General features: G+C 54.9%; 8 protein-coding genes across 8 annotated transcripts; 5 read left to right on the top strand and 3 right to left on the bottom strand.

The window, feature by feature from the left end:
* Positions 1 to 3,116: 3,116 nt before the first annotated feature.
* On the top strand, positions 3,117 to 5,603 carry CC84DRAFT_1223451 (uncharacterized protein; the record flags this gene model as incomplete). Its single annotated transcript, XM_018183493.1, has 2 exons — positions 3,117 to 3,266; positions 3,318 to 5,603. The coding sequence occupies 2 exons, from the start codon at positions 3,117 to 3,119 to the stop codon at positions 5,601 to 5,603; spliced, it is 2,436 nt and encodes an 811-aa protein (XP_018029065.1).
* A 2,135-nt stretch (positions 5,604 to 7,738) lies between these two features.
* CC84DRAFT_1223450 (uncharacterized protein) lies at positions 7,739 to 8,042 on the bottom strand (the record flags this gene model as incomplete). The annotated part of the gene is made up of 2 exons (XM_018183492.1): positions 7,739 to 7,847; positions 7,897 to 8,042. 2 exons carry the CDS (start codon positions 8,040 to 8,042, stop codon positions 7,739 to 7,741), a joined length of 255 nt encoding a protein of 84 aa, XP_018029064.1.
* A 775-nt stretch (positions 8,043 to 8,817) lies between these two features.
* CC84DRAFT_1132093 (methionyl-tRNA synthetase-like protein) lies at positions 8,818 to 10,965 on the top strand. Its single transcript, XM_018175923.1, has 3 exons — positions 8,818 to 9,075; positions 9,138 to 10,393; positions 10,442 to 10,965. Exons 1-3 carry the CDS (start codon positions 8,859 to 8,861, stop codon positions 10,748 to 10,750), a joined length of 1,782 nt encoding a protein of 593 aa, XP_018029063.1. The 5' UTR covers positions 8,818 to 8,858; the 3' UTR covers positions 10,751 to 10,965.
* A 227-nt stretch (positions 10,966 to 11,192) lies between these two features.
* On the top strand, positions 11,193 to 14,984 carry CC84DRAFT_420647 (uncharacterized protein). The gene is made up of 10 exons (XM_018186159.1): positions 11,193 to 11,421; positions 11,497 to 11,808; positions 11,860 to 12,066; positions 12,116 to 12,480; positions 12,538 to 12,856; positions 12,907 to 13,621; positions 13,679 to 13,860; positions 13,917 to 14,079; positions 14,137 to 14,187; positions 14,246 to 14,984. The coding sequence occupies exons 1-10, from the start codon at positions 11,305 to 11,307 to the stop codon at positions 14,710 to 14,712; spliced, it is 2,898 nt and encodes a 965-aa protein (XP_018029062.1). The 5' UTR covers positions 11,193 to 11,304; the 3' UTR covers positions 14,713 to 14,984.
* CC84DRAFT_420643 (uncharacterized protein) lies at positions 14,682 to 15,955 on the top strand. The gene is made up of 4 exons (XM_018186158.1): positions 14,682 to 15,275; positions 15,372 to 15,432; positions 15,516 to 15,663; positions 15,711 to 15,955. The coding sequence occupies exons 1-4, from the start codon at positions 14,794 to 14,796 to the stop codon at positions 15,845 to 15,847; spliced, it is 828 nt and encodes a 275-aa protein (XP_018029061.1). The 5' UTR covers positions 14,682 to 14,793; the 3' UTR covers positions 15,848 to 15,955.
* A 438-nt stretch (positions 15,956 to 16,393) lies between these two features.
* Positions 16,394 to 21,111, bottom strand: CC84DRAFT_1233753 (uncharacterized protein; the record flags this gene model as incomplete). The annotated part of the gene is made up of 2 exons (XM_018183794.1): positions 16,394 to 17,247; positions 17,298 to 21,111. The coding sequence occupies 2 exons, from the start codon at positions 21,109 to 21,111 to the stop codon at positions 16,478 to 16,480; spliced, it is 4,584 nt and encodes a 1,527-aa protein (XP_018029060.1). The 3' UTR covers positions 16,394 to 16,477.
* A 2,251-nt stretch (positions 21,112 to 23,362) lies between these two features.
* CC84DRAFT_420467 (30S ribosomal protein S13) lies at positions 23,363 to 24,376 on the bottom strand. Its single transcript, XM_018186157.1, has 4 exons — positions 24,020 to 24,376; positions 23,930 to 23,974; positions 23,614 to 23,880; positions 23,363 to 23,566 (listed from the first exon to the last, which is right to left on the bottom strand). Exons 1-4 carry the CDS (start codon positions 24,020 to 24,022, stop codon positions 23,504 to 23,506), a joined length of 378 nt encoding a protein of 125 aa, XP_018029059.1. The 5' UTR covers positions 24,023 to 24,376; the 3' UTR covers positions 23,363 to 23,503.
* CC84DRAFT_1169859 (peptidyl-prolyl cis-trans isomerase B) lies at positions 24,179 to 25,261 on the top strand. Its single transcript, XM_018179772.1, has 6 exons — positions 24,179 to 24,322; positions 24,384 to 24,481; positions 24,534 to 24,550; positions 24,599 to 24,783; positions 24,831 to 24,851; positions 24,902 to 25,261. Exons 1-6 carry the CDS (start codon positions 24,232 to 24,234, stop codon positions 25,129 to 25,131), a joined length of 642 nt encoding a protein of 213 aa, XP_018029058.1. The 5' UTR covers positions 24,179 to 24,231; the 3' UTR covers positions 25,132 to 25,261.
* The last annotated feature ends 394 nt before the right edge of the window (positions 25,262 to 25,655 follow it).

Below are 25,655 nucleotides of genomic sequence, written 5' to 3'. Positions count from 1 at the left end.
AAGGGACAGGCTAGCAAAGCTCGGTCAGGGTAGCTCTTAATTAAAGATTGATATTTCGAAGCCAGCTTCGAAGTGAGGAGCGCGAGCAAATTATGGACGTCTGCCATTTCTGGAGAAGGAAGAGAAAGGTTATGTACCATAAGAGGACCACAAATGGCACAATGCTAGCAAAATCAACCGGATCTATTCTTGGACATGGCCAGGCGGTCAAATGGGATCCTCCAACGGAACGAGAGGTTGAGCGACATGTTGTGTGAACGAGATGGAACGACGATTGGTCCGTTGATGGTTACCTGCATATTGAGATCGAAATTAGGGGCAATTACCAGTGGGTGCAGCTATTTTTGCCTTCATTTTACCCGCCAGCTCGGACCTCCCCCCACTCTGTGCGCACCGACAGGGGACTGCCTGGAGGGAAGCAGCCCCCGCATGGCGTTTTTAGCACTAAATGACCCATTTCGAGCAAATTGAGAATAAGGCTGCTTAGTGGTACCTGCACGTTTGGCCCCTCCCCAACCCCCAGCACAATAACTGAACAGTGCACCCGAAAGCAGATCGAACACTTGCAGCGGATGCGATAACTGGCCGGCCCGAGAAAGTTGCTGTTCGCTCTGACCAGGTAGATCTGCGAAGCTACAATATTGCCAAGCGCGTATCTGAAAGCTGCATTTGTGTGGAAATGATTTCCAGCGCACTGGGACGGAGGCGTGAGAGTCCGTTGGGCTTAACCCACCAAGGATTCACAGCGCTCGTGATGTTCAGATGGTACGAGCAAAAGCGGTGGAGCTTCAACACTTTCTGCATCGTTACTCGCGGCCAACGTGCACCGTGTCGTGGTTGGTGGACATTGCGATACACTTGGATTGGGCAGTGGAGGCCTTCAAGCTGCTCGAGGGTTCATGTTGACTGATTCGCTTCAACATCTGCCGTGATCATTTCCACGGCAAGAGCTGATTGCATAGTCAACCAAAAGGGGGAGGTCGGTCGAGGACGAGGTTGGAGACCGTGCGACGTGGACTAGCCAGGGTGTGACATGGAGAAGCGACGGGACCAAGAGCAGGATGCACATCGTGAGTGGTAGAGACATATGGACGGAGTCGAATTCTGCATGATAAGCTTTAGATTGACTCTACCGCCCGTCCAATTGCAGGGCTCAGCAGCCATGAGACTAGGCTCTTGATGACAGGGGCCATATCGGTTGGATTTCGTGCATCCGTTCCCTCGTCCTACGCGTAGTGTGGCCAAGCAAGTACCTGCTTTGAGAGGTCCGTCCGCAAGTATTGACTACAGCGGTCGGTAACCAATCGCACCCCGTAGACGCCATGTGTTGCTTGTGCGGGAAAGTAGTGCAGCCGGCCAGCCCATTCAGGACTGGCTAATTATGGGACTTAGATTTTGAGTTAATTAGCTCGAAGAGGCTATCGCGGATGGATCAGAACTCACCTGACAGCGCGGATCTTGGTCTGGGGACCGTGGTATCCGCTACAAACGGTGCTCCTGCCGTGCCTGTCGCAGGCCTAATGGCGATTGCAGGCAAACCCGGATCTTGGACGCCGGGAAGAGCTGCTGCTCCCAGCGGCGTTGTTGCACGTGTGAGAGGCGCTTCTGCTCCCTGCACATGGTCCAGAGGGCAACTTTGGCACGAAATGCGGAGTCCCGAGCAAGCTCGTCTTCGAGGGGGAGAGGTAGGACGTAGATGGGGTGCAGCGTCGAGCGAGGCTTGGCCCAACGGTTGGAGACTGATGCATGACGGGCTAACGCATGGCGTGCAAAGACCGGAGGCCAGCTCGAGGCCGCGATTCGCCTCTGGCAGACACGTCTCGACGAGTCCATGGTGGAGCGGCGGAGCACGAGATACAAAAGAGCCCAAGCCCGCATCAAGGTGCAGTCATGTGAGCAGAGGGTTGGCGCTGTTCTGAACAGCTGTTGGCTCGCAGGCCGACAACGCTGGCACGAGGGCTCGCACAAGTGTCGCACAGGCAATCCTCGGGCGACGACGGCGGCCGGAAGAGCGGTCTGCGGACGACACGCGAGGGGCGCGAGGTCACGCTGGCGCCGTCTCCGTCACCGCTGCCCGACGGGAGCAGGTGCGTCGTTGCACGGCAGGCGGGCGACGTGGTTTTCATGTATCATGTATGCGTCTACAACGAGCAGCCGTCGCAGGCGGTGGAAGGGCGCGTTGCGCGTGGCGGCCGTGCAGTGCTGGAGCCCGTCTGCACGCAGCCGTCGGCAGGCCGCGCATCCCTGTGATACAGCCTGTTCCAATATGTGATCGGTGCAGGGTGGCGGGCATGCGGGCATGCCGTCGAGTCGGCGGCGGGAGGCTGCTCGCTGCTCGCTGCCGACGCCGCTCGCCTGACTCAGCAGCAGCGTCACTTGACGTCGTCTCGAAGCGCGGCTGGCGGACGGGCGCCGACGAGTTTGGGCGCCACCGCCCCCCGGGCACTCCCAACAACGGTAGACTAGTGCTGCGCACAGCGAACACACGCGGCCGTCGTGGTCGTTGTGCGGACGAGCCCCTCTGCGGCGGGCGCTAGCGTGCCGAAGCGAGGCGCGAAGCGAGGCGTGGGGCCCGCTGCTAGGCTGCAAGCGGCGCTTTTAGCGGCCCTTGCAGCCCATCGCGCCCGCCCGCGCTGCCAGCCCTCTCAGCGTGCCCCTCTACGCGCCCGCTCAATCCTCGCTGCATGTCGCCCGGCACCCTCCGCCTTCCCATTGGCGCCGCCCCCAGGCCCTGTCTGCCGCCCAACGCCCTCACTGGACGGCAGAAGCCCGCGCTGTGCTGTCTCTGCAGGCACTACATTCACCTCGTCGAACCACCGTCTCCCCCTCCGCGACCACCTCGGCGAGCCGCTACATTAACTCGACCAAGAGCCCTCCGCCCGCAGGGTCTGCTCTGATCTTCGACAGCTGTGCCGCAATCCTGCGCTCACCATGGTTGCATTACCCACCCGGAGCCCCAGATAGAACCCATCCGAGCACAGTCCTCCCACAGTGTCCCGGTGCACTGTCGACTGTCCCCATGGTAAGCCCGCCCTTCGCCGCCCTCTCGCTGCTCCCTCTGTCTGACCCTCGTATAGCTGGCCACCACGCCCATAACACCTCTTGAGCCCAGCGAAATGTTCGAGCGCGCCAAGTCGCAATCGCTCTTCGTCGGCGCCGTCTCTGCCCGGACTTCACTCGAGCGCCCGTCTTCTCACATCAGCGAAGCATATACCGACATTGAAGATGATTCGAGTGATTTCGAAGAGTATAGCCTTCGCTCCTCGGTAAGCTGTGCATCCAGAACACACGCGATCCCCACAATTGACACACCGCAGAACGACAATCGCAAAAGCCAGACTACCATCTCTACTTTTGAAGAGGTGCAGACCCCAAGAGACGAGATTCGACCCCAGTTCGCCGAATGGTACCTTCCCAAGCCCGTAGAGGGTCCAAGAGGGCCTCATCTATTTCGGTCGTCTCAGTCCTCAAGCGATTTCGACTTTGCTTTGCAGCTGTCCCCTTTGTTCCCCAAAGAGCCGTTGTCTCGCATCCAGACCTCGTTTCGTGGTGCGACTCCAGAGACGGTCGTTCCCAGAAGAGAGTACAACAACATTGCGTCGGCTGTCGCTCACCTTGATAGCACAGAGGTACGCGCGTGGACATCTCAAGAGGTCGCGACTTGGATGTACCAGAATGGCTTTGAAGACGACATCATCGACCGATTCGAGGCTCATGACATAACGGGAGCAGTCCTGCTTGACCTGCAGTTTGACGATCTGAAAGAGCTGGAGATCCAATCTTTTGGCAAGCGCCACGAGCTGTGGAACCAGATCGATTCGCTGCGGACATCCGAGGGTCTCATTTCGCCCGTGGCTGCAGCGCCCACTCCTTTCGAAGACATCGAGCGACCTTGCACAGAAGCAAGGCAGAGATCAAAGAGCAAGAACAGGGAGCGACGCCATCGTGACAAGTCGCGGGGTGTCGAATGCGATGGCGAGGATGCGAAGACGCCCATTACGCCAGGAGGTGGCCGAAGACGACGAGGTCGGCGACATCGAAACCCTGGTGACGACATCATCACACCTGCCGAGTCCGTATCCATTGTAGCCATTGAGCAGCTCCTGCCCAAGCCCCATAAGTGCGCCAAGGGCGAGCGGTGTGCTAAGTGGAGGAAGCAGCAGAGACAACTTGCGAGGCTCCAAGAGGAGCATGGCTTCCCAATTTCGCCCGAGAATGGGGGTCAGATATTCATTGCTGGAGATCCAGGAAATGCCGATATCGCAGCACGTGCGGTAGATGCAGTCTACCGTCCAACGTCAGATGCGATTCCATCTGTTGTGGCATCATCCGACTTGCTAGGTCCTGGCCAGCTGCCCGAGTTCGACTTGAAGGAAGATGCTTTGCAGGCAGTACAGTCGCGTGATCCTCAAGATAACGTTCGTCAGTTTCTTACCCTGCAAGGCGTTCAAAAGCCGTACACCACAGCAACGCCTATTGAGGCTCCCCCAACACCACCTGTGGATTTGTTTCCCCATCGACCATCAACCGCACAACCCTATCACTATTATCAACAGCACTCGGCTTTCTCGGCCTCTACATCGGCACACACTTCTGCTTCTTTCGACGTATCCACTCCCGCCCTTCATCCTCCAGAATTCACTCCTGCACCTCATTTCAATTTGAAAAAGCTGCCCAAGCTCAGCATCCCGCCCCCACGCTCCATGTCTGCAGGTCCTCAGTGCAACGGTGCACGTAGTGCTGTCCACGCCAGTCCGCAGGTGCCACCTGACACCGCCTTTTCACCATGCCGGACCGCATCTCCGAGTGGTGTCTACCGGTTTGGCACACCATTCTCCGAGATGGATGCTCCGGTTACAGCCATCCCAGCAGGTCCTGTCTCACGTGATACAAGCCAGTCGGTACCACCCAATATGCAGTACAGGGACCCCGTGCAACGAGTCGGGTCACGAATTGATTGGCGCCGACCTTCGTTACCTTTACCGGCGCTTAACGAAGACCAGGTGTTCAGCCCAACGGGTCCGTCCGATGGGGATTCTGACACGTTGAACGAGACGCAGTTCTCCGGGGAAGATAGCCCCGTGTCTGATCCCACTCTGACGGCGCTACCGGGCCGTGGTACTCTCAAGGGAGGATTCGTGTACAACGGCGTGAACCACCACGGCTGGATGAAGAAGCGGCGCACCAAGTTGCTCCGCCACGAGTGGCAGGACCACCATTTTCGCCTGCAGGGCACCACGCTAGCCATGCATGCGAACGAGCTACCTTCATCGTCCGCATTGCAGACCATCGACGTGGACGATTACGCTGTCGCTTGCTCATCGCTTGCGTCAAACAAGCTCTCTGCCAAACTTCGTGCGTTGAAGCTATCTTCTGGCCACAAGGAAAAGAACGGCGTCCCCGCTGCCTTCGAGTTCCAGCTTGTGCCAACGGCGCCCGGCAAAGGTGAGATTAGAAAGGTGTTACCCAATGGCAAGGTACACCACTTCGCTGTCAAGTCGCGCGACGGCCGCATCGACTGGATGCGCGAGCTCATGCTGGCAAAGGCTCTCAAGGCCAAGAGCGATGGCTACGCTGTTGTCATCAATGGTGCTGCTGTCTAGCTTTCCCCTTTCCTGCGCAACCTCGAAATGAACGCGCGAATTGTATTCGACGCTTGTCTCTTCTGTGTGCGATTCTTCTTCTCGCGAGCGTGCTAGCGATCATCCATTTCTGTTTTTACGACATCAATACCCCATGACTTTTACCTTCAAGTTACATTGACGACTTTCTCATATTTTCATGGTTGCTTTATTGGAGTCGACGAAGCTGCTTTTCACTCAACTCTCTTTTATCTGAGCAGCGGCATACTTTATTCAGTTTCACACTTTGAGAGTCGCGCTGGACCGCAAGGTTCGTTGAAGGAATAAACAATTTCTCGTGCATTTTGGGAGCTCATGTGTTCGTTTGAGGCTCAGGCCCATTGGACATAGCATGGTATACGGAACAATGGCGAACAAGGCATAACACTATTACCCCTATTTTCCCTGAGACGAGACATGACAACTGAATCAATTACTTCAAGTCGAGCCCATATCTCACTGGTCTTGCCAAATACCAAGTTAATTTGGGTCCTTTGCCTTCTTCTGGCTATGGTTATGTTTACGGATAAATGTGGCTGTGGTCGAAGCCATAGCATGATTGGTGTCCTATAGCATAAATTACCGTATTAAAGTCAGTTGTGCCGTAGCAAGGAACACATGCGCATGGCATTACAGGTTCGCTTATTGTCGTTTCATTCCGGTTGGGATGCAGGACTCTGATATTGAAGCTGAACGCGGGAGCGGAAGGAAGTCATGCTATGCAAGTGTCTGTCACATCACACTCTGGTGGAACCCGGTGCTGCCAGTGTATTTTACATCGGCTGGATTATCGACATATTAGTCCCCTCGCAACCATGAGTCCTAACAATAATGACGCGGTATCGGATGTTTGTAGACCAATCTGACGTCTAAACCTGAGTTTTGCGTTAGAAATCGATGTTGCAATGCACGCGAATCCTAGGCACATAGCTCGGTACCATATCTATGCAGCTGTATTGTTCATAGTAGAGGAAAAACCAGGGTGGAAGTTTGGGAAACTACACAGTAGGCGAAAGAAAGCAGCAACGGTGAACGGTGTCCAGCTGGCACTACTACTTGCTCTGAGCAGGCTTGGGGTTGACAAAAACTTGATGCGTGAATTGTCAGTGGCGTGCAAGAAAAGCCTACGGACACAAGAGACCATACCGATGTATTGAATAGTTTGAGCATCAGGTAGCGTTCGTAAACAACAATCGCTACTTGTGTATATGGAAAGCTCAACATGGCTTCCCAATTTTCCTCCATATCAGACCTAGCAAGAGATGGAAATCACACGTGCTTCTTCATTACATGTAACGTTAGAGCGATAATTGCATGGACCAAGGTTATATCTACTGTACGCTTCTACTCCAAGCAGCTCCAGATATGTTGCGGTGGTAGTAATTCTAGCTCTTTCTCAAGCGAATCCACAACTCGACCTCTATCTTGCTACCACGGAAGTGACCGCAGATAATGGCTTTCTTCCGCTACGTTGTGTCGCTCCTAGCTACGATGGGCCATGGCACCCGCAGGCGAGACAGTTCGTCAACACCACGGTTCGGCTGAGAGTATTGATTTCGGTCAGTCAAGTTGGTTTGAGTGGATCGCATGGCTGGATATAGGGAGGGAGGGTTGGCCTGCAGCGCTACACATGATTCAATGGCCTATATTCTGTAGGGTAGAAGCCTAGGATGACGCATATAGAGTTTTCATACGTGAATCGATTAGGATTAAGACGCGATCGAAGGTCACCATCATCGAGAAAGGGGGACAGGAGAGCGATTTATATTGGCCGATAGGGATAAACCTTATATTATGGCAAAAGACTGGCTTTGTTCCCGTCAAGATAGATCACTACGGTGCGCTGTCGTGATAGCGTCCCAAAACCAGTCTGCTCACATACGCCTTCCGTCTACCGGCTACCAGAAAGACATACAGCGAGCCAATTTGCAAGGAACTGATTGCACAAATAATTTTCGAAATGTATAGACATGTTGCTGCTCAAAAAGTTGGGCTTCGGAAGTCGATAGAGGCATTCCGGATAGCGTCAAGGACGGTAGAAGCAAATTGTGTGTTGAACAGCCGAAGGTAGGTCCACATCACCATATCAAGCCATCCCAAGGGTCCGACGAGGCGCTCTACGAGCAAGGCATACCGGGGAAGCGGCAATTCGGGTCGGCATCTGGATCAGCCACTGGTTCGGCTTCGGCCTCAGCTTCGCGCTTTCCGATGGGCTGGCCAGGGAGCCTACGCCTGTTAGCACCCTTTCTAATGTACCGAACGTCACCTCGTTTACCTCTTAAAGCCAGAGCCCCAGCCAGCATTAGCCTCAGCATCGCGCGAGCATGGCATGCCTGGGAAACGGCAGTTTGGATCGGGGAGGGCTGCACCGTAGACGGCAGTGCCAAAGATGACGGCAACAATGACGGTCGTGAACTTCATGGTGATGAATGTGGGCCGAATGGACAGTTGTAGTTGGAGATGCGTCGACTTGCGAAGGACTGGAGTTGATGTCGATGCCGGACCTGAGGTGCTTGGAGTCAAGGGGTATTTATGTTTTCAAGAAGACTTGGCTGGTAGTGGGAACTTGATAGTAGCCTGTCTCGTTACATGATGCTCAATGGCGCTCGTAGTGGTCAATAAAGGGCATATAGACATGCGGGGTGAATAGAGGCGGCAGGACGCTCACACGTGGCCCATGCTCCTATTGAGGTTCTATTGAGCGTCCGCGTTCACTGGCAGCCGACGAGTTCCCCTGGTGTAGGATCATCGGTCGCTCTCCTCGACTGCTGCAGCTTCTCATGGAGGCTTGCTGTGCAGACGACCTGAATGGTTGCCACCAGCAAGGAAACACATGGCGTCTGTCGAGCATTGGCCCGGGCATGGAGGAGGCGTCGAGACGGAGGAGAAGATGGTGAAAGGTGCAAGGCGGAGGCTTGCCGTTTTGGGATCTGAATAGGCACAAGATAGCCCGAGTATTGGCAGCGAAGCTGTCATCTGCCAGATGCATCCCGAGAGCGCGGTTAAAAGGTTCTCGACGGGAGTTGTGGGCTTCGAAGGCGCCCCGCGTGTGCAGAAGTCGTCAAGCGACGCAGGCCGTGGTGTAGAAGCCGCGGCGCAGGCCGGCGTGTGGTTCATTTGCATGCGGGTCACGTGCACGTCCGAGCGAGGCCGGGCCGGAGCCGTGCCGTCGGACGCGTTTGGCAGACAACGCCGGAGTCGAAGCTGAGCTGGAGCGCAAGACGCAGCAGTGGAAGAATGCGCGCACGCCTCGCCCACGCAACGGCGGCTGCGCCCCGGAGCGCCTGGCCACCGCAGTCCCGCCCACAGGCATCGTGGCCACGGGCGTGGACCTGCAGCTCCTGCGCGCGGCGCCCGTTCGCGTCGCAGCAGCAGCAGCAGCAGCAGCAGCACATGGCAGCTGGCGACCGCAAGCCGTACTACATCACCACGCCCATCTTCTACGTCAACGCCGGTTCGCATGCCCCCATGACCCAGCCCTGCGCAGCACGCCGGGCGGCTAACACTGGGCACCAGCGCCGCACGTCGGCCACCTCTACACGCTGGTGCTGACCGACATCCTCAAGCGCTGGCGGGTGCTCAAGGGCGAGACGGCCCTCATGTGCACGGGGACCGACGAGCACGGGTTGAAGGTGCAGCGCGCGTCTGCAAAAGCCGGCATCGACCCGCAGCTGTTCTGCGACCAGGGCGCCGCCCTCTTCAAGGAGCTCGCTGCCAGAGCCCTCGTGTCCCACGACCACTTCGTGCGCACCACCGACGCCGACCACAAGGACGCCGTCGCCTATGCCTGGTTCCTGCTCCACGAGAAGGGCCTCATCTACACCAAGAAGCACGAGGGATGGTACTCGGTCGCCGACGAGGCCTTCTACCCGCCGTCGGCAGTGCAGCCGCACCTCGATCCGCCCACCGGCCGCAAGATCATGGTCTCGGTTGAGACGCGCAGCGAGGTCGAGTGGTCGTCCGAGGAGAACTACCATTTCCGCCTCTCCCACTTCCGCGGCCCGCTGCTCCAGTTCTACCGCGAGAACCCAGAGTGGATCACCCCCGCCCACCGCATGAAGGACGTCGTGCACGCCGTCGAGTCGGGCCTGGAGGACTTATCCATCTCCCGGCCCTCAGAGCGCCTCGCCTGGGGTATCCGTGTTCCCCAAGACAGCTCGCAGACCATCTACGTCTGGCTCGATGCCCTCATCAACTACGTCACGAAAGCCGGCTACCCCTGGGCTCCGGGTCGCGACCACGCCGGCGGCTGGCCAGCAGACTGCCATGTCATCGGCAAAGACATTGTCCGCTTTCACTGCATCTACTGGCCTGCCTTTTTGATGGCGCTCGGCCTTCCGCTCCCCAAGAGAATACTCACCCACGCCCACTGGACTCTGGGCGGCTCCAAGATGTCAAAGTCCACCGGACGAGTTGTCGATCCATTTCTTGCTCTGGACCGATTCGGCCCAGACGTAATGCGCTGCTACCTCGCGCACGACGGCGGTATCCAAGACGATGGCAACTACGACAACACCCAGATCATCAAACTGTACAACAACCTCTTGTGGGCTCAGCTCGGCAACCTCCTGTCGCGCGTTACACGAGGCAAGAAATGGAGCGTACGAGGCGCGATCCAACGTATCGGCCCCCTGCCTGCTTCGGACTGGGCAAATGACCAGGGTTCAGAATTCCACAGTACCTTGTTAAAGTTTCCTTCCAACGTTGCAGAGTCGTTAGATGCACACGACCCTCGTCGCGCTATTCGCATCATAGCGGACTTGATCCGATCAGTAAGTGTTGCATCCATGCCGTCGCCGCTGCTTTCTAACCGTCTTCAGTCGAATCAGTATGTCCAGGTGTCCGCCCCATGGCAAAAGATCCTCGACTACGGCCCTGGTGAGCCTGGCGAAGAGGTTGACAGAATTGTGTACCTAGCAGCAGAGGCTTTGCGCATGGCCGGTATCCTCCTGCAGCCGTACATGCCGAACAAGGCGAAGACTATGCTTGATCAGCTAGGTGTCGACGATGCACGGCGCACATTTGAATACTGCGCCGTTGGGCGTGATCTGCATTATGGAGCACCGACAGTCGAATTGGGTGTGAAATATGAAGGTGCGTTGTTTCCGCCCTTGTCGAGCGAAGAGTAGTAGACTCCGTTGGCTCCGCGCTTCTTGTACAAACATGACATGTAATATAAAACCGCGTCCATTATTATGCGATGAGGCCCGGTGCTTTGCACCGACACTTGTATCATTACTGTGAAGTACGTTGAACCTGTAAGGATGGATTTGTTTGTTGGACCACCTGTAGATTGGCAATTGCGAGAAAGTTGATAGCAGCTCAATGACCCATTTAAGTGCTGAAACGCTATTGGATGCTTGAGCAGGAAGACCCTATGTGTGCACTTTGAGAACTCTATTTCTCACCCACATATGTGGCGCTTTTGGGAGTTCGTTCTCAATCACAAGTGAGTTGTTGCGCATGATGAATACTCTCGCACGCTGCTGTTTTTTTTTGCAAGGAAGGCGCAACCGAGTGTCTCGCGATCAATTGCCTCGCCAGCACACCTCTCATGCTCTTTTCTCTCAACCCACATACCACCTCTCGCCACAGTAGCTCAGCCTTGTATCACCATCGTTACCATTTCCACCGATATCTAGCTGCGGACCTTGCATGTACGGCATACGTCCGCGCGGACGCCATGGCTTTCAATTGGGACAAGCTTTGCAAGGCACAGCGCGACTACCCGAGACCAAAATTTGCCCTCGATGCAGTCGGCAAGCTCCTTAAGAAAAGGCCGACCGACCCATACCTCTTGGTACGTCTGCGGTAGTGGAATGGTTCTGATGTGGCGTCCGCTACCTTTTGCAAAAGCTAGACCTGACACGTGCAGGCATGGAAAGCGTCCACTTTGCTCAGGCTTGATCGTCGCGCAGACGAGGCTCTTTCCCTATGGATAAACCTCTGTCAACAACAGCCTCCAATTACTGACCTGAACCTACTTACGTTCATCTATTACGGTATCCTGAAAGCTTCGCGGCAAATAAACCCGAGCTTCTCAACTTTATCCTCGGTCGGCGCAGAAGGGTTGAAAGCATGGCAAAACGCAGCAAAGTCCCTTTCTAACCGGAAGGCGAAGCTGAAGCTGTGGTCTGAATTGTTCATCGTCGCTATGAAAGAAGAATGCTGGGAGGATGCTCGGCTGGTATGTGGGCTGCGTAATACTCCTTATGACATGGCGTCTAATGTGCTGCAGGCGACTATGCAAGCAAACAAGGAGGGCATTGATCCTAAATACCGGAAAAACTTATACTACTCCTTGATATTAGTATATCAGCTAGCTGGCGAGAGGAAAGCCGACGTGTCCCATAAAACAGGAAAAATCGACCAAGGCGTTCAAATCCAGCTTACCCTCGCCCAAAGACAAATGAAAGATGCCTACGACAATGCACCCAAGTCCACGGTGAGAAACACCCTCCACGTTCCGCGATCGATCGTTGATCATTAGACAGGATGAAGTCATTCAAGTTGCGACCATGAGTGATCTCCGTTTCATGGCTGCGATTTATGAACGCCAAAATCGCTGTGGGGAATTGTTCCAGCTATGGGCTAATCCGCCTCCCGCCGTGAAGAAAATCATCGACGGCGCTTCCTGGGACTTTGCGTTGCTTGGCATAGAAGTTGCCCACCAACAGAAAGAGTGGCAGCTCGTCGAAACGAGATGCTACCAACTTATCGACGAGATTTGGCAATCTGGCAATCCGATGACCGGTGACCCTTCTGTAGTCAGTGTAAAATTGTTCAACATCTGCACCATGTGTTGGACAATGTGGAAAAGCCTGCTTAACGCAACTGCCGGTCTTTATCCCTCTGCAGAGTAAGTGCTAGAGGATTTGTATGTTCAGTCAAACCACAGCACGCTGATTAGTATCAGAGGTAGATTCAAGATCGAAAAGTTATATTCCAGTGTCTGGAATTCCCTTCCCCCACTGGACCCGCGAACATACAGAGCTATTGGCCTAACGCGATTAACGTTGGAGTCCTACCTCGGTCATCCAACACTCGACACCATCACACAATTTTACATTATTTGCTTCCGCAATCCGAGCTGTTTCAAAGATCTCCACCGATTTGTGACTCTCCTGTCTGCGGAAGAACAAAGAACATTTCAGAGCTCAATCAGCAAACACGCTCAGAAGCTGGGGGCCATGATGAAAGAAAATGAAGACGGATCATCAGAAGAAGACATCAGAGTACGCCATACACTCCGTCCGTGTCCATGACTAACCACTTCACAATGCAGAACATCCGACTGTGGCACGAGGCTGAGACCACAGTATTGAAGTTCGAGCTCTTAATGATAATGTCACCACCTAAAGAGCCTGATCTGACATTGCTCGAAAATTTTGTTGAGAACGCCCTTAGGCTTTGGCGCCTCCAATTGGCGGTTGAGGCGACAGATGCGGTCTGTGGCTCTGACGCCTTTCTCCTTGCAGTCGAAGGCCTCGTATACTTGTTTGAGTCCACGTCGCTCCTAGAGTATCTCTACCAAGCTGCGGTGCTTACAAGACACGCTATATCGCTTGATAGGCAACAGTACGGCAGGGGCTTGGCTTTGCTTTCGACGCGACTCCATCTGCGACTCGGTTTGGGTACCATTGCTTTTGAACATTACAATCGCGTACAAGTCAAAGAGATGCTGCACGACAATGTCGCCTGGGTGCCCCTGTCGCGGATCTCTCAATCTCACCCATTTGGTGCGAGTGGCCCAAGAGGGTTTTCAGCTGACAATGAGTTAGAAAAGGTCATCTCCACGCTTTCGCGCATGGAGAACAAGATTGACGACTTGCTGTATGGGGATTTGCAGCATTTCATGTACGACAAGGCTTTCGATCTCCTAGAACTCAAACGAAAACTACGTACTAGCTTGACAAAGCATTTCTGCATCATCGAGCGACGGCGTATTGCTCGATTGGCAGGGGCGCCTGTGGACACAAACCTTGATTTACCTTTGCGAAGTAAGTGTTTGCTTTTATCCGAATCTTGTGACTTATCCCATTTTAACCGCTCCGCAGATTATGAGGATATATCGGACAATTGCCATTGGGACGCAGTCCCTGCACTACGTAACACAAGGCCAGTTGGGCTCAAAAACACTGACTTGATCTCACCTATCACCAAGCTGTGGGTACATAGCTTTCGTTCACTGATTGATGTTGTGAATGGTATTGCGTTCAAAGAATTTCCTACGGGACATGTGAGTAAGATCCATGATTAAGGGGATAAAACAACTGCTTACAGTGCTTGACACAGCAGGCATTTTCTTCTTGTGAGCCTTTCGCACAAACTATAAACAGTTCGAATGCGGGAATCGAAGAGCCTGACAACGGAGCTCGGTTCAGCAAAACGGAAACTGGTCTTAATGAATTCTACTGGAAGCCAATAGCTTGCATACTGCAGAAAATATTCCCAGCAGGTATGTAGGCACTAGAGATTTAGATACCAACGTTATCTAACAACGCTCTCAAACTAGAAAAGCTTCCTATTTGGTCGGAGATGGGGTCGCTCGAAGAAGCATTCCAACGTGAGTTTCCGTCGGGTCCCGATGGTGATAACGTTAACTTGGCTGATGTATATTGTAGAGATTTTCAGCCAACTCGAGATTGATACGAGCGAGCTTCATCCAAATCTACTGCACGACGACAACGCCGACTTCGTCGGAGCACCAAATCTTACTGAAGATGGCCTCAATGCTGTCTATGGACGCTTGGAAGTGCTAAGGACTCTTGATCGACTGCTCGACTTTATGCGACCAATTTCGAAAGCACGAACCCATGCGCTCCATAAAGATATCACCGTCGCCAGGTGTGACCTTCTTCATACCTACATTACCGAATTTTTTCGACTGCACAAAATTCGTATAGAGATGTTGATGGGACGGCTTCATGTGAGCGGCGGAGCTCATATCCGGGCACTGTTTAGGTGCAAAAAAACGGGAGCGGCAGTGAACGGGATGATAGCCGAGGAGACTTTGAATCGTTACTCCAAAGAGTATGCTGATTCGGCCATCGAGGCACTGAAAGGTGTCTTGAAGGTAAATTTGGGCTAGGGTTTTCCGGCGAACCTGTATGGCATACTCCCAATAGACGTTTCCCCTCAGTCAGGGGAACTATATGCGATCGATCTTATAATGGCAAAAGCCAGCATTGGGCAGGTCCCAATTGTGCATTTCAGCACTTGGAAACAATGCACATCGCGTCAAATCTGCGCTATTGCGGGTGATTTTTATCTACTCGAGGAACATGGCTTTCATACAACCACAGAGCGCGTTGGTACCGCACGCACCACTCCGGATGAGTTCATCCGCAACCCAAGCCAACTCGTTAGCGCCCGCACCCATCACAATCATAACCTCGATTACAGCCACTACCATAAGCAGCGCTGTTACCACGACTCTGAGAAATCCTGCCTGTCCAAGAAAACCTTGTCGAACCCTGTGTCCTGGTTAAGGTTTTTGTACGAATTGTCAATCATGGACAACCACGTTTTCACTTTCCCACTGCTTCGTCCTGAGACAGGCTCTAACAAGCAGCCTTACCTCCGCCTCCTCATCTTCATCAACAAGAGAAAAAGCATCTCGCAAGAAGCCTTTCATGTTTGGTGGCGCAGCGTGTAGGTTACGCCCGGTTGTCGGGTAGAGTATCTTACACAAGAGGTGCTTTGATCCGACCCTGCTGGCCGATGCTGACTTACTACACGCGCATTTAGGCATGCTGATCTTGCGGTTGCGGTTGAAGGGTTTGGCGGGGTATGTTCGAGATACGTACAGGTACTTCTCCCTGCTGGAATTGGCTGTTCCGATTGTTACGTGGAGTAGTAGGTGGGGCAAGGAGGTACTGATGACCATGGTAGATGCACACGACGCCAGAACACAAAGACCGACTTGTCAAGTGCGGCATGCAGCCCCTACCCTTTGACGGTATGGGCGAAATGCACGTCCGTAGCCTGGATGACTGGGTTGCGTTCCAGCGAAGTGCGGCGTTCGTAAAGGCAATGGGAGGTACTTGTCCCAAACCTTTCCCTACTTACATAGTACTAAGCGCTTAGACGATGCGGCGAACTTTATGGAAGGAGGGGTCAGCGTTATGCTAGGGTATGACTGCTTGATCTATGGAAAGAGTGTGGGTGCCGAGGGAATGGATGGCATCCTACCTGTAATTACGAAGGCGAAGGCGAAGCTATGAGAGGTCACGATCCTGGGCATATTTGCGAGTTCACAGACGTTTGCAGGAACAGGGACCAGGCACTGAATGGTAGGACAAGAATGCATTACATTTCTCTCGATCGCTGAATCAACGAAATCTTCCTCTGTATCATTCCATTGCGGTCTGAAGCAATTACTCGACGGCAAGTAAATCAAATATGCTTCCAGTGCAGTGTTGTTTTGACAGCCAAAGAAGAGTAGCAAGTCAGCGAAGACCAACGCTGGGGGAATCTCAAAGAGCGCTCGAATAAGATGAACGAAACAAGGGGGACAGCTCGAAGTCTCTCATAGAGAAAGACGATAGATTTGCAAATGCAATAAGGTATCCAAGAGCGAGGCGCGCAACAGGTGAGCTGCATCGCCCAGAATGTCCAGGACAATCGGAATTACATGGGTGAGGTAAAGTGCCCACCCTTCCGGATGGTATTATATGATGACACATCTAAGGGTCCGCGGATCCAGTCCTAGTCCCGTAATAAGAATCGAAAATTAGAGGAGACACGAGTAGTAGTGTATGGTTCTTGCGTAATAACCCGCACAGGGTTCGTAAGCCTGGAGGATTGAATCCTCTTTCGTAAGGGAGGGGGGGTTGTAAGGATATCAGGCTGCCTCAATCAAAAGCGGTCTCCTCACGGATCAACATAGGGTTGCTGCGGTAATCTTCCTTATGACGAGGTGGGTTGGAGCCGTTGGAGCCCTTCCGTTGACCCATGCCCACGTTCATCAAAAGCATAGAACTTTCACGACGCTTTTGCTTTTGCTCGCGTACGCCCCCAGACTGCCTTGCACTAGTCAAATTGCCATAGCCCTCTGCACCGTGGTACTGCTGTTCGTAGTTGGGCGAGTCATAACTGGGACGACCTGGAACAAACCCAGTGTCATAGCTGGCATGTTGGGCGTAATGTTGATGCTGCTGAGGCGGCTGAGGTGGCGGATAGGTGGGAGCGTTACTCATAGGGAAGGAAGATGGTGGCCGTCCGTTCCATTGTTGTTGGTTCAGAGCCACCTGTGGTTGGATGGACGAATCATGATAGGCGGGAGTAGGAGCGTCGGAGAATTTTTGCTGTCGAGGCGACCGATTTTCGTCATCAAGATGACCATTAATGCGGGTTTCTTGGTCCTGGAGGCTTGCGTCATCAACAGCCATACCAAAAATGTCTTGGTAGTCCGTCAGGAAAAATGAAATCAGTGGTGCTGGAATGTTCAGTGTTGGGGCAAAGACAATTCCAACATTTCGGACAGTCATCTTATTGACACCAGCATTGTCCACAATTTCGATCAGGAACGATGACATGTGTCGTAAGAGCTCAAAATTCACTCGTGGTAGCTTGTGCACAAGCACGTTGAACGCCTGAATCTTCTTTGAGCGCTCATCCAAGTCTGATGAACTGATTAGCTTCGCATTGATGACACATTAGGTATATGCTTACCGAGGACCTTGAGAAAATCTAGATGCAATTCTCGGGTCAAGATGGATGCAGGGAGTTCGCGCAGAAACAGCTTCAGAAGAGACGCCACGGCGTGAATGTCATAGTATTGGCCATCAAGGAGCTTCACGTCCCCTTCGGTGTTGAATCGTTCTCGGAGCGCGCGAATCACTATGTTGGAACCGCTGAGTCGGAATATGCCTTCCTCGTTAATGGCGTTTTTTGCTCTCAAATATTCCAGGCTACGGTATACGACAGACGGAATAGGATCGTTGAGTCCTATAGGCTGAGTGTACTCCACAGCTTCCGCCAACGGGATTCCAAATACGTTGCGGTTCTGTTGAATGACACGATCTGGCGCACGCTGTTGATGAAGGGAGGGTTCGTGCATGGGGTCTGGACCACGAGGTCTCGAGGATCCGAAGCCAAAAATGCTGCGCTTTTTATCCTTGATAGCTGTTGGAACGGCCACTGGCTTGTTGCCCCAGTTTTCGAGGTTTTGAATCGGTGCACCATTGGTTGGACCGGATATAGACGGGTACTGTCGAAGAGCTTCATGTGAAAACGATCCCGCTTTGGGGGACTGTCCGTGGCCATCTTTGGCTTCACGATGACTGGGACCACGCATCGGCGCCTCTGCGGCAACTGTATCGTCGTAGCTCAGAGCTTGCACTCTGGTGGACCTGTCCTGATCAGGGCTTTCCTTTCTTCTCGACCGCGATGCATCTTTCCCTTGAGCCTTGGTGAGCACCGCTGGCTTAGCCGGCACCGGCACCTGCCCTTCCACTGGGGAAGACTCTTCTTGCCAGTCAACGTGTTGTAGTAATGCTTCGACCCACGCGTCTCTTTCCTCGTCGCTTTCCGCACAGAGAACGTGTCGTACTAGGCTTGAGGAGTCCTTCCGCTTTGGCTCTAGAATGAGAAACGCGTGTCGATACTGGTTGTCCTCCGAATCGTCACGTCGTTGAGGAGACTGATTGGATTGCTGTTGCGATTGTTTTCCAATCTGGGCGTTCAGTAGTTTGATGGTGCCCAGATGTGCACCACCCGCCATTTCGTAGTACCTGAACTCAGGACCATCGAGTACAAAGTGGCGCGCTTTCCAACCTCCAAAATTCTTTCCACGCTTCGTAAGATACCCCTCCTTGATCTGCCTGCCCTTTGGTGCGGGTGCAGCTTGTGGAGCAGCTGGCTCGGGAGCTAGAGCATCTCCGTTTTGGGCGCCCATGACGTCCGTAGAGAAGAAATCGCAAACAACAAGGGCAGCTTGCTCATTCATTGGGGTCTCTAAAATGGTATCAAAATACTGGTTCAGAGCCACCCTTCTTGCATCAACTCTTGCAGGGGCATGGCCGCTGAATAAGGCTCGATCGGGAAGCTTCCCTGTGAAATCGCACAGCGACTTCAATTGGGCATCTAAAGCAGGTAGTGCAACAATGGTTTTCTCCATACGCCATAGCTGCTTTCCATCTGACCGTGCATATATTGCAAGGTGGAAGACCGGGTCCTCTTCTTGAGGTTTAGGGGCTAGGAAGCTCATGCGAGACGGTCTAAGCCGGGAAGATGATACCTTTACTTCAATGGAAGGGAGGGCATTGGGGGGAAGTAAGAGATCAGGATATTGATCAGACACCAGACCGCGGTACACATGTTCTGAGCTCGACGGATCGCCCACGTCGGGGCTTAGCTGAGCTGAAGACGGCTTCAAAAGATCTAAGCCCAGCGTTTGCTGTTTGGCTTGCGCAGGGGCTTCCGGTCGTGCTGTCTGGGGTGAAGTGTACGACTGAGGAGTGTTTGGTGGCAGCGGAACCGGTTGCCGCGGCGCCCGCGTCGGGGGCATTCCGTTAGGTGCGCTCCTTGGGGACATGGGCGGTGAAGCCGGGGCCAGTTTCGGATTCCTTGGCAACGGTGATCCAAGCGGTCTGTCTCCAGGGCGAGGACTTGTCGGCAGGCCTGGACTCATGAGAGGCGAGGAAACAATGCTCCGTTGTGCTACCATGGAGCTGTCCGAGTTGGCCGGGCTCAGAAGAGCATTGAGAGAGTTGGCAGGCGGATGTCGTGGCGACAAGGGAAGACCAGTTTGAACGGGGCTGAACTGACGGGGCGACAGACTGGCTGTTGGCGGCTGCTCAGCGTCCTCAGTTGCTTCGGGAGAAGAGACAGTTGATTTGCTCTCACTCTTCTTCTTCTTCGATTTGCTGCGGGTTTCTTCCTCCTTAAGCGCTATGGCTTCGCGCATTCTGTCGTCTTCTTCACGCGTCTTGCGCCTGCCTCGCTCGAGAATTGGGATTTCATCAACCTCGAGAACGTCGTCGTAATCGGAGTCATCGTGCTCTCCGGGGTCTGCCTGGAGCAAGTGCGCGCTCGTCTTCACGGGCTTGGACAAGTTGAGCGGAGCCGGGGGTGCCTTCCGCAACGCTTGCGCAGGTTTCGATGCAGGTGCTTCAAATCCGTCTCCTCCAATCACTGGCGTTGCCTGAGTGAGAGACAACTGGGGCGCCTGCAGACCGCCTTCAGCGGCAGAGACGTCCCTCAGAAGTGTCGTGGCTCGGGGAGATTGAAGGGGCGACTCCACGATAGGGTCGCTCTCGACGACGACAGTGCCTAGACCAAGGCCCTTGTTAGCAATGGTAAGTGGCTTTACCGAAAAGTCGGTTGGGGAGTTCACTGCCGAGGGAGGACTGGACGCTGTGTGGGCGTCGGACGAATGGCTTGGGGATTGTGCTAGCTGCGAGTCGTGGAGCAGCTGAGCGGCAGAGGTTTCTTGTGTAAGCGGCGATGCTTTGTGTTCGGCAGGCTTTGCTGCGGCGTTTGGCTTGGCAAAGTCGTCCGGTGTCTCGCTGGGGGCCGGCGACTGGCTTTCGTCACGTTCCACGACCGAGTCGAACGTGTCGGACCTTTGCGGCGCGCCGGGAATCGGTGGCACCTGGTTAGTGTAGTCTTTGAGCTTCTTCCGGTAACGGTCCTTGTCCTTCAAAGCGCGCTCCAAGTCCTTCTGCAGACCGATGATCATGGCGCGCTGTTTCTCGACCAACCGCCAGAGCTGGGTGCTGTGGCTGGACGCACTCTGCTTTTCCTTCCACAAAGACAGCAGCGCAGCCTCGGGAGACCCAGCCGCGGCGATGAGCGCGGCCATGTCGGGCGGATTCGCAGTGCTTGCGTCCTGCGACGGTTTCGGCCCATGGTTTGCGGCGCCTCTGAGCGAGTGTGAGGCGCTCGACATGGACGATGTGGCCGAGTCTATCGAGGGGTTGCGTGGGGGTGCTGGGCGTTGTTCTGGTCTGGTTGATCGCGACGCAGGAGGCATGGCGACGGGCGATGCTGGGGGCGAGGTGCCAGCCGAGGACGGGACGGGGGACGAGGCGCTTCGTAGCTGGGCATACGCGGAGGGTCTGGCGGGCTGGGTGCCGCCCCGGGGGGATGTTCGCGGGGTGGAGGGCGGTGGTGGAGTGCGAAGGTCCTCGTCGGCCAGCAAGGCGTCAAGCCTGTCGCGAGGAGAGCGCGGACCGTCGTGGTAGAGCGGGCGGGCGGCGAGGAGGCGTGGTGCGTGGGCTCGCAGCTCGCGCAGGGAGCCCGTGGGCGCTGTGTCGTGGGCCACGGCCGCGGTCGGGTGCGGTGGACTCGCAGCAGCGAGGCGCTGGCCAGGACACGCCGCGGACGAGGGCGGGGCAGGGTGCGGGCGCAATGTCGCGCTGGGCGAGGGCGAGGGCGAGGGCGTGCGAGAGCCCTGCTGCTGGGGAGAGCGGGCGGGTCGGGGCGTTGGAGAGAGAGGCTGCGAGAGCGAGTGCCCGGCGTGGTGTGCACGTCGCTGGAGCATGGCTTAAACGAGCCTAGCACGGCAGACGAGACCAGGATGGCGACGTCGGCAACGAGGCCTGCGGTCGCTAGACTGCAACTGACACAGTGGAGTGCGTCTCGCAATGTCTGCTGCGCTGCGCTGCTCCGGGGCTGGGACGGGGACGGCTGCGTGCCGCGCATTGAGCGTCCACGCGCACCGTCGGCAGCGGAATGCGCGTGCAGTGCACCGCTCACAGCGCCCGTCTGGCTGTCTGGGGGATCCATCTTTCCACCGCCAGAGTCAGGTGCCTCTGGCCGCCCACGCGAGGCGCCCCGGAGCCACTGGCGCGGTGATGTGCCGGACGGGCCTGCGACTTTGATGACCATGCCAGCGCCCGCCCGCCGCTCGTTCCTGCGTCCCATTCTTGTCCCCAGCCGAACTGCAGGGCTCCTGGCGCCATGCTCCGCACGGGTCTGCTCAGCTCTGCTCTGCTCTGCGCCCTCCAAGGCTGGAATGTGCATCACCCATAGCTCGGCTGCGTGGGCGGCAGCCCTTGGTGCTGGCCGTCGCCGCAGCGGACCCATGTGGCTGTCTACTGCTGGGCGACGGTGACCGCGTCGGCACACCTGTCAGTGGCCAGCGCCCGCCGAGTGCTGCCACCCCTGCTATAGCAGATTGCGAACCTGTGCGCTCCCTCCAGGCCGTCCAGCGCGTCAGGCGGTGAGCTCAAAGCACTTGCCTGGTCTTGTTCTGTAACCTGATTGGCGTGGACTGTGACGGCTGTTGGTGTTCGACACCACAGCAGGCGTCGCGAAGCTTTGCCAAGAAGCGGACCCCGCCCTCGTATGCAGGGGCATCACTGCAGGGCCCCCATCGTCTCATTCGTCGCCGCATCTTCTGCGTGCAATTTCCAGACGACGGCGCCACGACGCTTTGTGTTTGAAGACTACCTGTGCAACCACCCAGCAAGCGCGCTGCAGCAGGCGGCTGATTAGAACAATCGCATTGTGGAAACAAGTCTGCAAATCTCGTGCGATGCCTTCTGCCAGTGCATTCTTGCAGGTGCTTCAAGGACCAGCTGGCCATCACACACCCACTGGGCTCGAGGATCTAGGCAGTACATGCATGCACTCTACCCCAATACACAGGCGAGAAACCTAGCCGCCGCCGCAGCTTGACGCTTGGTATGCCGTACGGGTAGTGCGCCCGACCCCCAGTTGCCCTTTTGTGTTATTGAAATATCCACCGATGCCCGCTTGCACTAGAGGTCAATGGTCCAATTCCATACAGACCTTGATGCATGAGAAGTAGACGCAGCTGTGGAGAGTGTTCCTTGCCCGCGCCCAAGCGGCACTTAAAGCATCTCTGGCACACGGCATGCCCTCATATGTTTAGCAACGTGCTGTCCTAAAGATCAACTCGAGTCAACCATGTCGGTATCCCCACCGGTTTTCTCGGAATTTGAGGTAGCATCTTGCAGGAACCCTTATCTTCCGGCACATCACCCGTCCGCATTGCTGCCAAGCCTGTTACATTCCCAAGTCATGGCGATCCCCAAACCACTGCGCCTCCAGCGGATATCGCTATACCGTATTGGCGCCTGGATCGACTTGCATGCAAGCAACGAACGGGACCATTGTACTTGAGCGCTTCTAACTGCCCGCTCAAGTCTCGACTCAAGTCTCGACTCCAGTCTCAAGAGCCCTGGGATGCATGTCTAATGTCGCGTTATCTTGAAACAAGCCATCAACGTAGACGCCAGTTGGAGCCGTGCTGACGAACGTTCCAAGGCATCCGTGTGGCACCACAGAGCCCATGCAAATAGGTAGCATAAGAAGCTGCCTAAAATGTCCCAACGATGCAAACGAACGTCTACAGTGAACAGTACCACACCTCGGTCACTTTGCTAAAAGCGAAGCAGTGCTTTGTTCTTTTCATCTAGTTTCCACGTCCGGATGTCTAAATTACAACATGGAGGAAGAGGTACCATGAGCCGTTCACTAATCACATGTACGTGTTGCTCAAGATGACTGCCGTTACCTCCAGTACCCTCTGCTCTGCCCGGTCCAAAGATAGAAGTGTGATCTCAAGGAGGGTCATGCTCCGTTCGGTCATACATCTGAGCAGGAAGCCGTCTCGGGTTGGAAGGACGCGTTATGTTTTTGGCTCAAGGATTTCCACAGACACAAGGTGTCGTTCTCTATAAGTGCCGGTTTGCCCCCGCCGCGTCTGGTGTTTCCCTTCTGTATGACACCTGGTGTTATGCGAGTCACTACTGCTAAAGATCCGGCGATCTAGTCGATAGCAAGGCTGGGAGGAACGTGCGGAATATACGATGATGGCCACCTTTCCCGAGGGGTTCAAAGGGTAGGTTGATGTTATACAATATTATACAATGTCATACAATATCGTGCAAGGCGGGTCGCCATCTTTACATCCCCAATCTTCCGTCTCCGCCTCGGAGCGTCCTGTTCAACTTCCTCGCAGTCGCAATCTAGGATGATCAGTCTCTCTCCAGTGTCCCAGACACCATGCACTCACCTGTGTTCTCGTCCGCTGTCCGCGCACGGGCAGCCCCATCGCATGTCGTCGTCCTCGGTACGATCCCATATCCTTCAATCGTATGATGCTGTCCTGGATCTCTCTTCGTAGGTCGTTTTCGATCTTCATGTTTGACAGCTCGGCAGTCAGGTCGAGGAGAGTGCTGGCCTTGAGGCTGCCGACCTTCGCCCAAGGCTGGATGTGGAAGCGCGCCATGATGCTTTGCGACACTTTAGGGCCGATGCCAAAGAAAGTCTCGAGGGATCGCTGCGCAATCGTTAGCAATCGTCGGATACGAACTGCAGCAATAATATACCTTGACGAGCGTCCCTTCGGTGAAGTTGATATTGGAGATGAAAGGCTATACTGGGTCAGCGCAGCCTGTTATCAAGCGACGGTTCCATACCATGTCGTCTGTGAGGATCGCAGCCTATGCTGCTGTGCTGGCGTCAAAGTTTGAACGGCGCTGTTTGACCAGGATCGCCAGAGAGCAAAGCGGAAAGGTGCTGACTAAGGACGCCTATCGCGGGAACGCACCACGTTTCAGGAAGCGGCCACCATTGCTCCTCTGTGCTTAAAACCCCACGACCCCAATTAGACTGTGGTCATCCAGGCATCATGTCTTCTCTTCAGCGGATCGTCGTGTCAGCCCTGCTGATTCTTACCATCACCTTTGCTTTCTTTGCGCAGAGCTCGGAGGCGGCCAAAGGTAAGCACGCGTCCACGACGCATGTTCAGGCAATGCATGGCACACTCACAGCCACATGCAGGTCCTAAGATCACTCACAAGGTTTACTTTGACATTGAGCATGGCGACGAGAAGCTTGGACGTATCGTAATGGGTCTTTACGGCAAGACTGTTCCCAAGGTTTGTACACCCCTCCCATACAACTCACAGTATGTAGCTGACAGCTCGACAGACCGCAGAGAACTTTCGGTGCGGTACATATCCGTGAAAACTTCTTTCCACGCTTACCAGGCACAGTGCTCTCGCTACTGGCGAGAAGGGCTTCGGCTATGAGGGATCGACGTTCCACCGAGTGATCAAGTCCTTCATGATCCAGGGCGGTGACTTCACCAATGGCGATGGCACTGGTGGCAAGTCCATCTACGGCCAAAAATTCGCCGACGAGAACTTCAAGCTCAAGCACTCCAAGAAGGGACTTCTTAGTGAGTTGTCCCGCAGTCTTGCAACGATTTCTCGCTGACATACGCAGGCATGGCCAACTCTGGGAAGGGTAAGCATCCATGAGGCACATGGAACTGCCTCATGCTAACTTTCCTTCAGACACAAACGGCTCTCAGTTCTTCATCACCACCGTGGTCACCTCGTGGCTCGACGGGCGCCACGTTGTTTTCGGCGAAGTCCTCGAGGGCTACGATGTCGTCGACGCTATTGAGAATGTGCCCAAGGGCGGAGGCGACAAGCCTTCAAAGACGGTCAAAATCGCCAAGAGCGGCGAGTTGGAGGTCCCCCCTGAAGGTATACAACTCGAAAACGATAAAGATGAGCTATAGACCCTCAAGATAGCTGTGGACCAGACGGAGAGGCGCTGATTCTTCCCTTTATCAAGATACATATGGCGAAGCGGAGCCTGCTATCAGTGGCGACAACCTCGACATCACTTCGCAACAAACACTGGCAGACGCAGCTGATGTCGCAGAGCCAGCAGTCAAGCTACAGGATCAGTCCGTCCCAGTCCCAGCAGCGCAGGTCAGCAGTGAGGTTGACAACGGGCTATCGCTCGCACAGAAGTTTTTCTTCATAGGTGCTATTGTTGCTGTGTGTGTGCTTTTCCTCCGTAATGCTAGAGGCAGGCCGTCAGGTTACAAGCAGAAGAGCATGGCGTAAGGCATGCACGTTGCAAGATAGCGTCCGTAGCAATGTTCGAGCACGTTCAGAGCCCGTCCCCGGGCTGCGGGAACGCAGATCCATCCCGTGCGCCCAGAGTCCAGCCGCGCTAGACGGCGGCGAAAATGAATTGTGACGCAGTGTGCGCCGCGGCCTGTGTTGCCTGCGGCAGTGCGGATGACGACCAGTG

The sequence above is a fragment of the Paraphaeosphaeria sporulosa genome (assembly GCF_001642045.1).
Source record: "Paraphaeosphaeria sporulosa strain AP3s5-JAC2a unplaced genomic scaffold CC84scaffold_17, whole genome shotgun sequence".
Taxonomy (NCBI): domain Eukaryota; kingdom Fungi; phylum Ascomycota; class Dothideomycetes; order Pleosporales; family Didymosphaeriaceae; genus Paraphaeosphaeria; species Paraphaeosphaeria sporulosa.
This window is presented reverse-complemented; position numbering and strand designations above follow the sequence as displayed.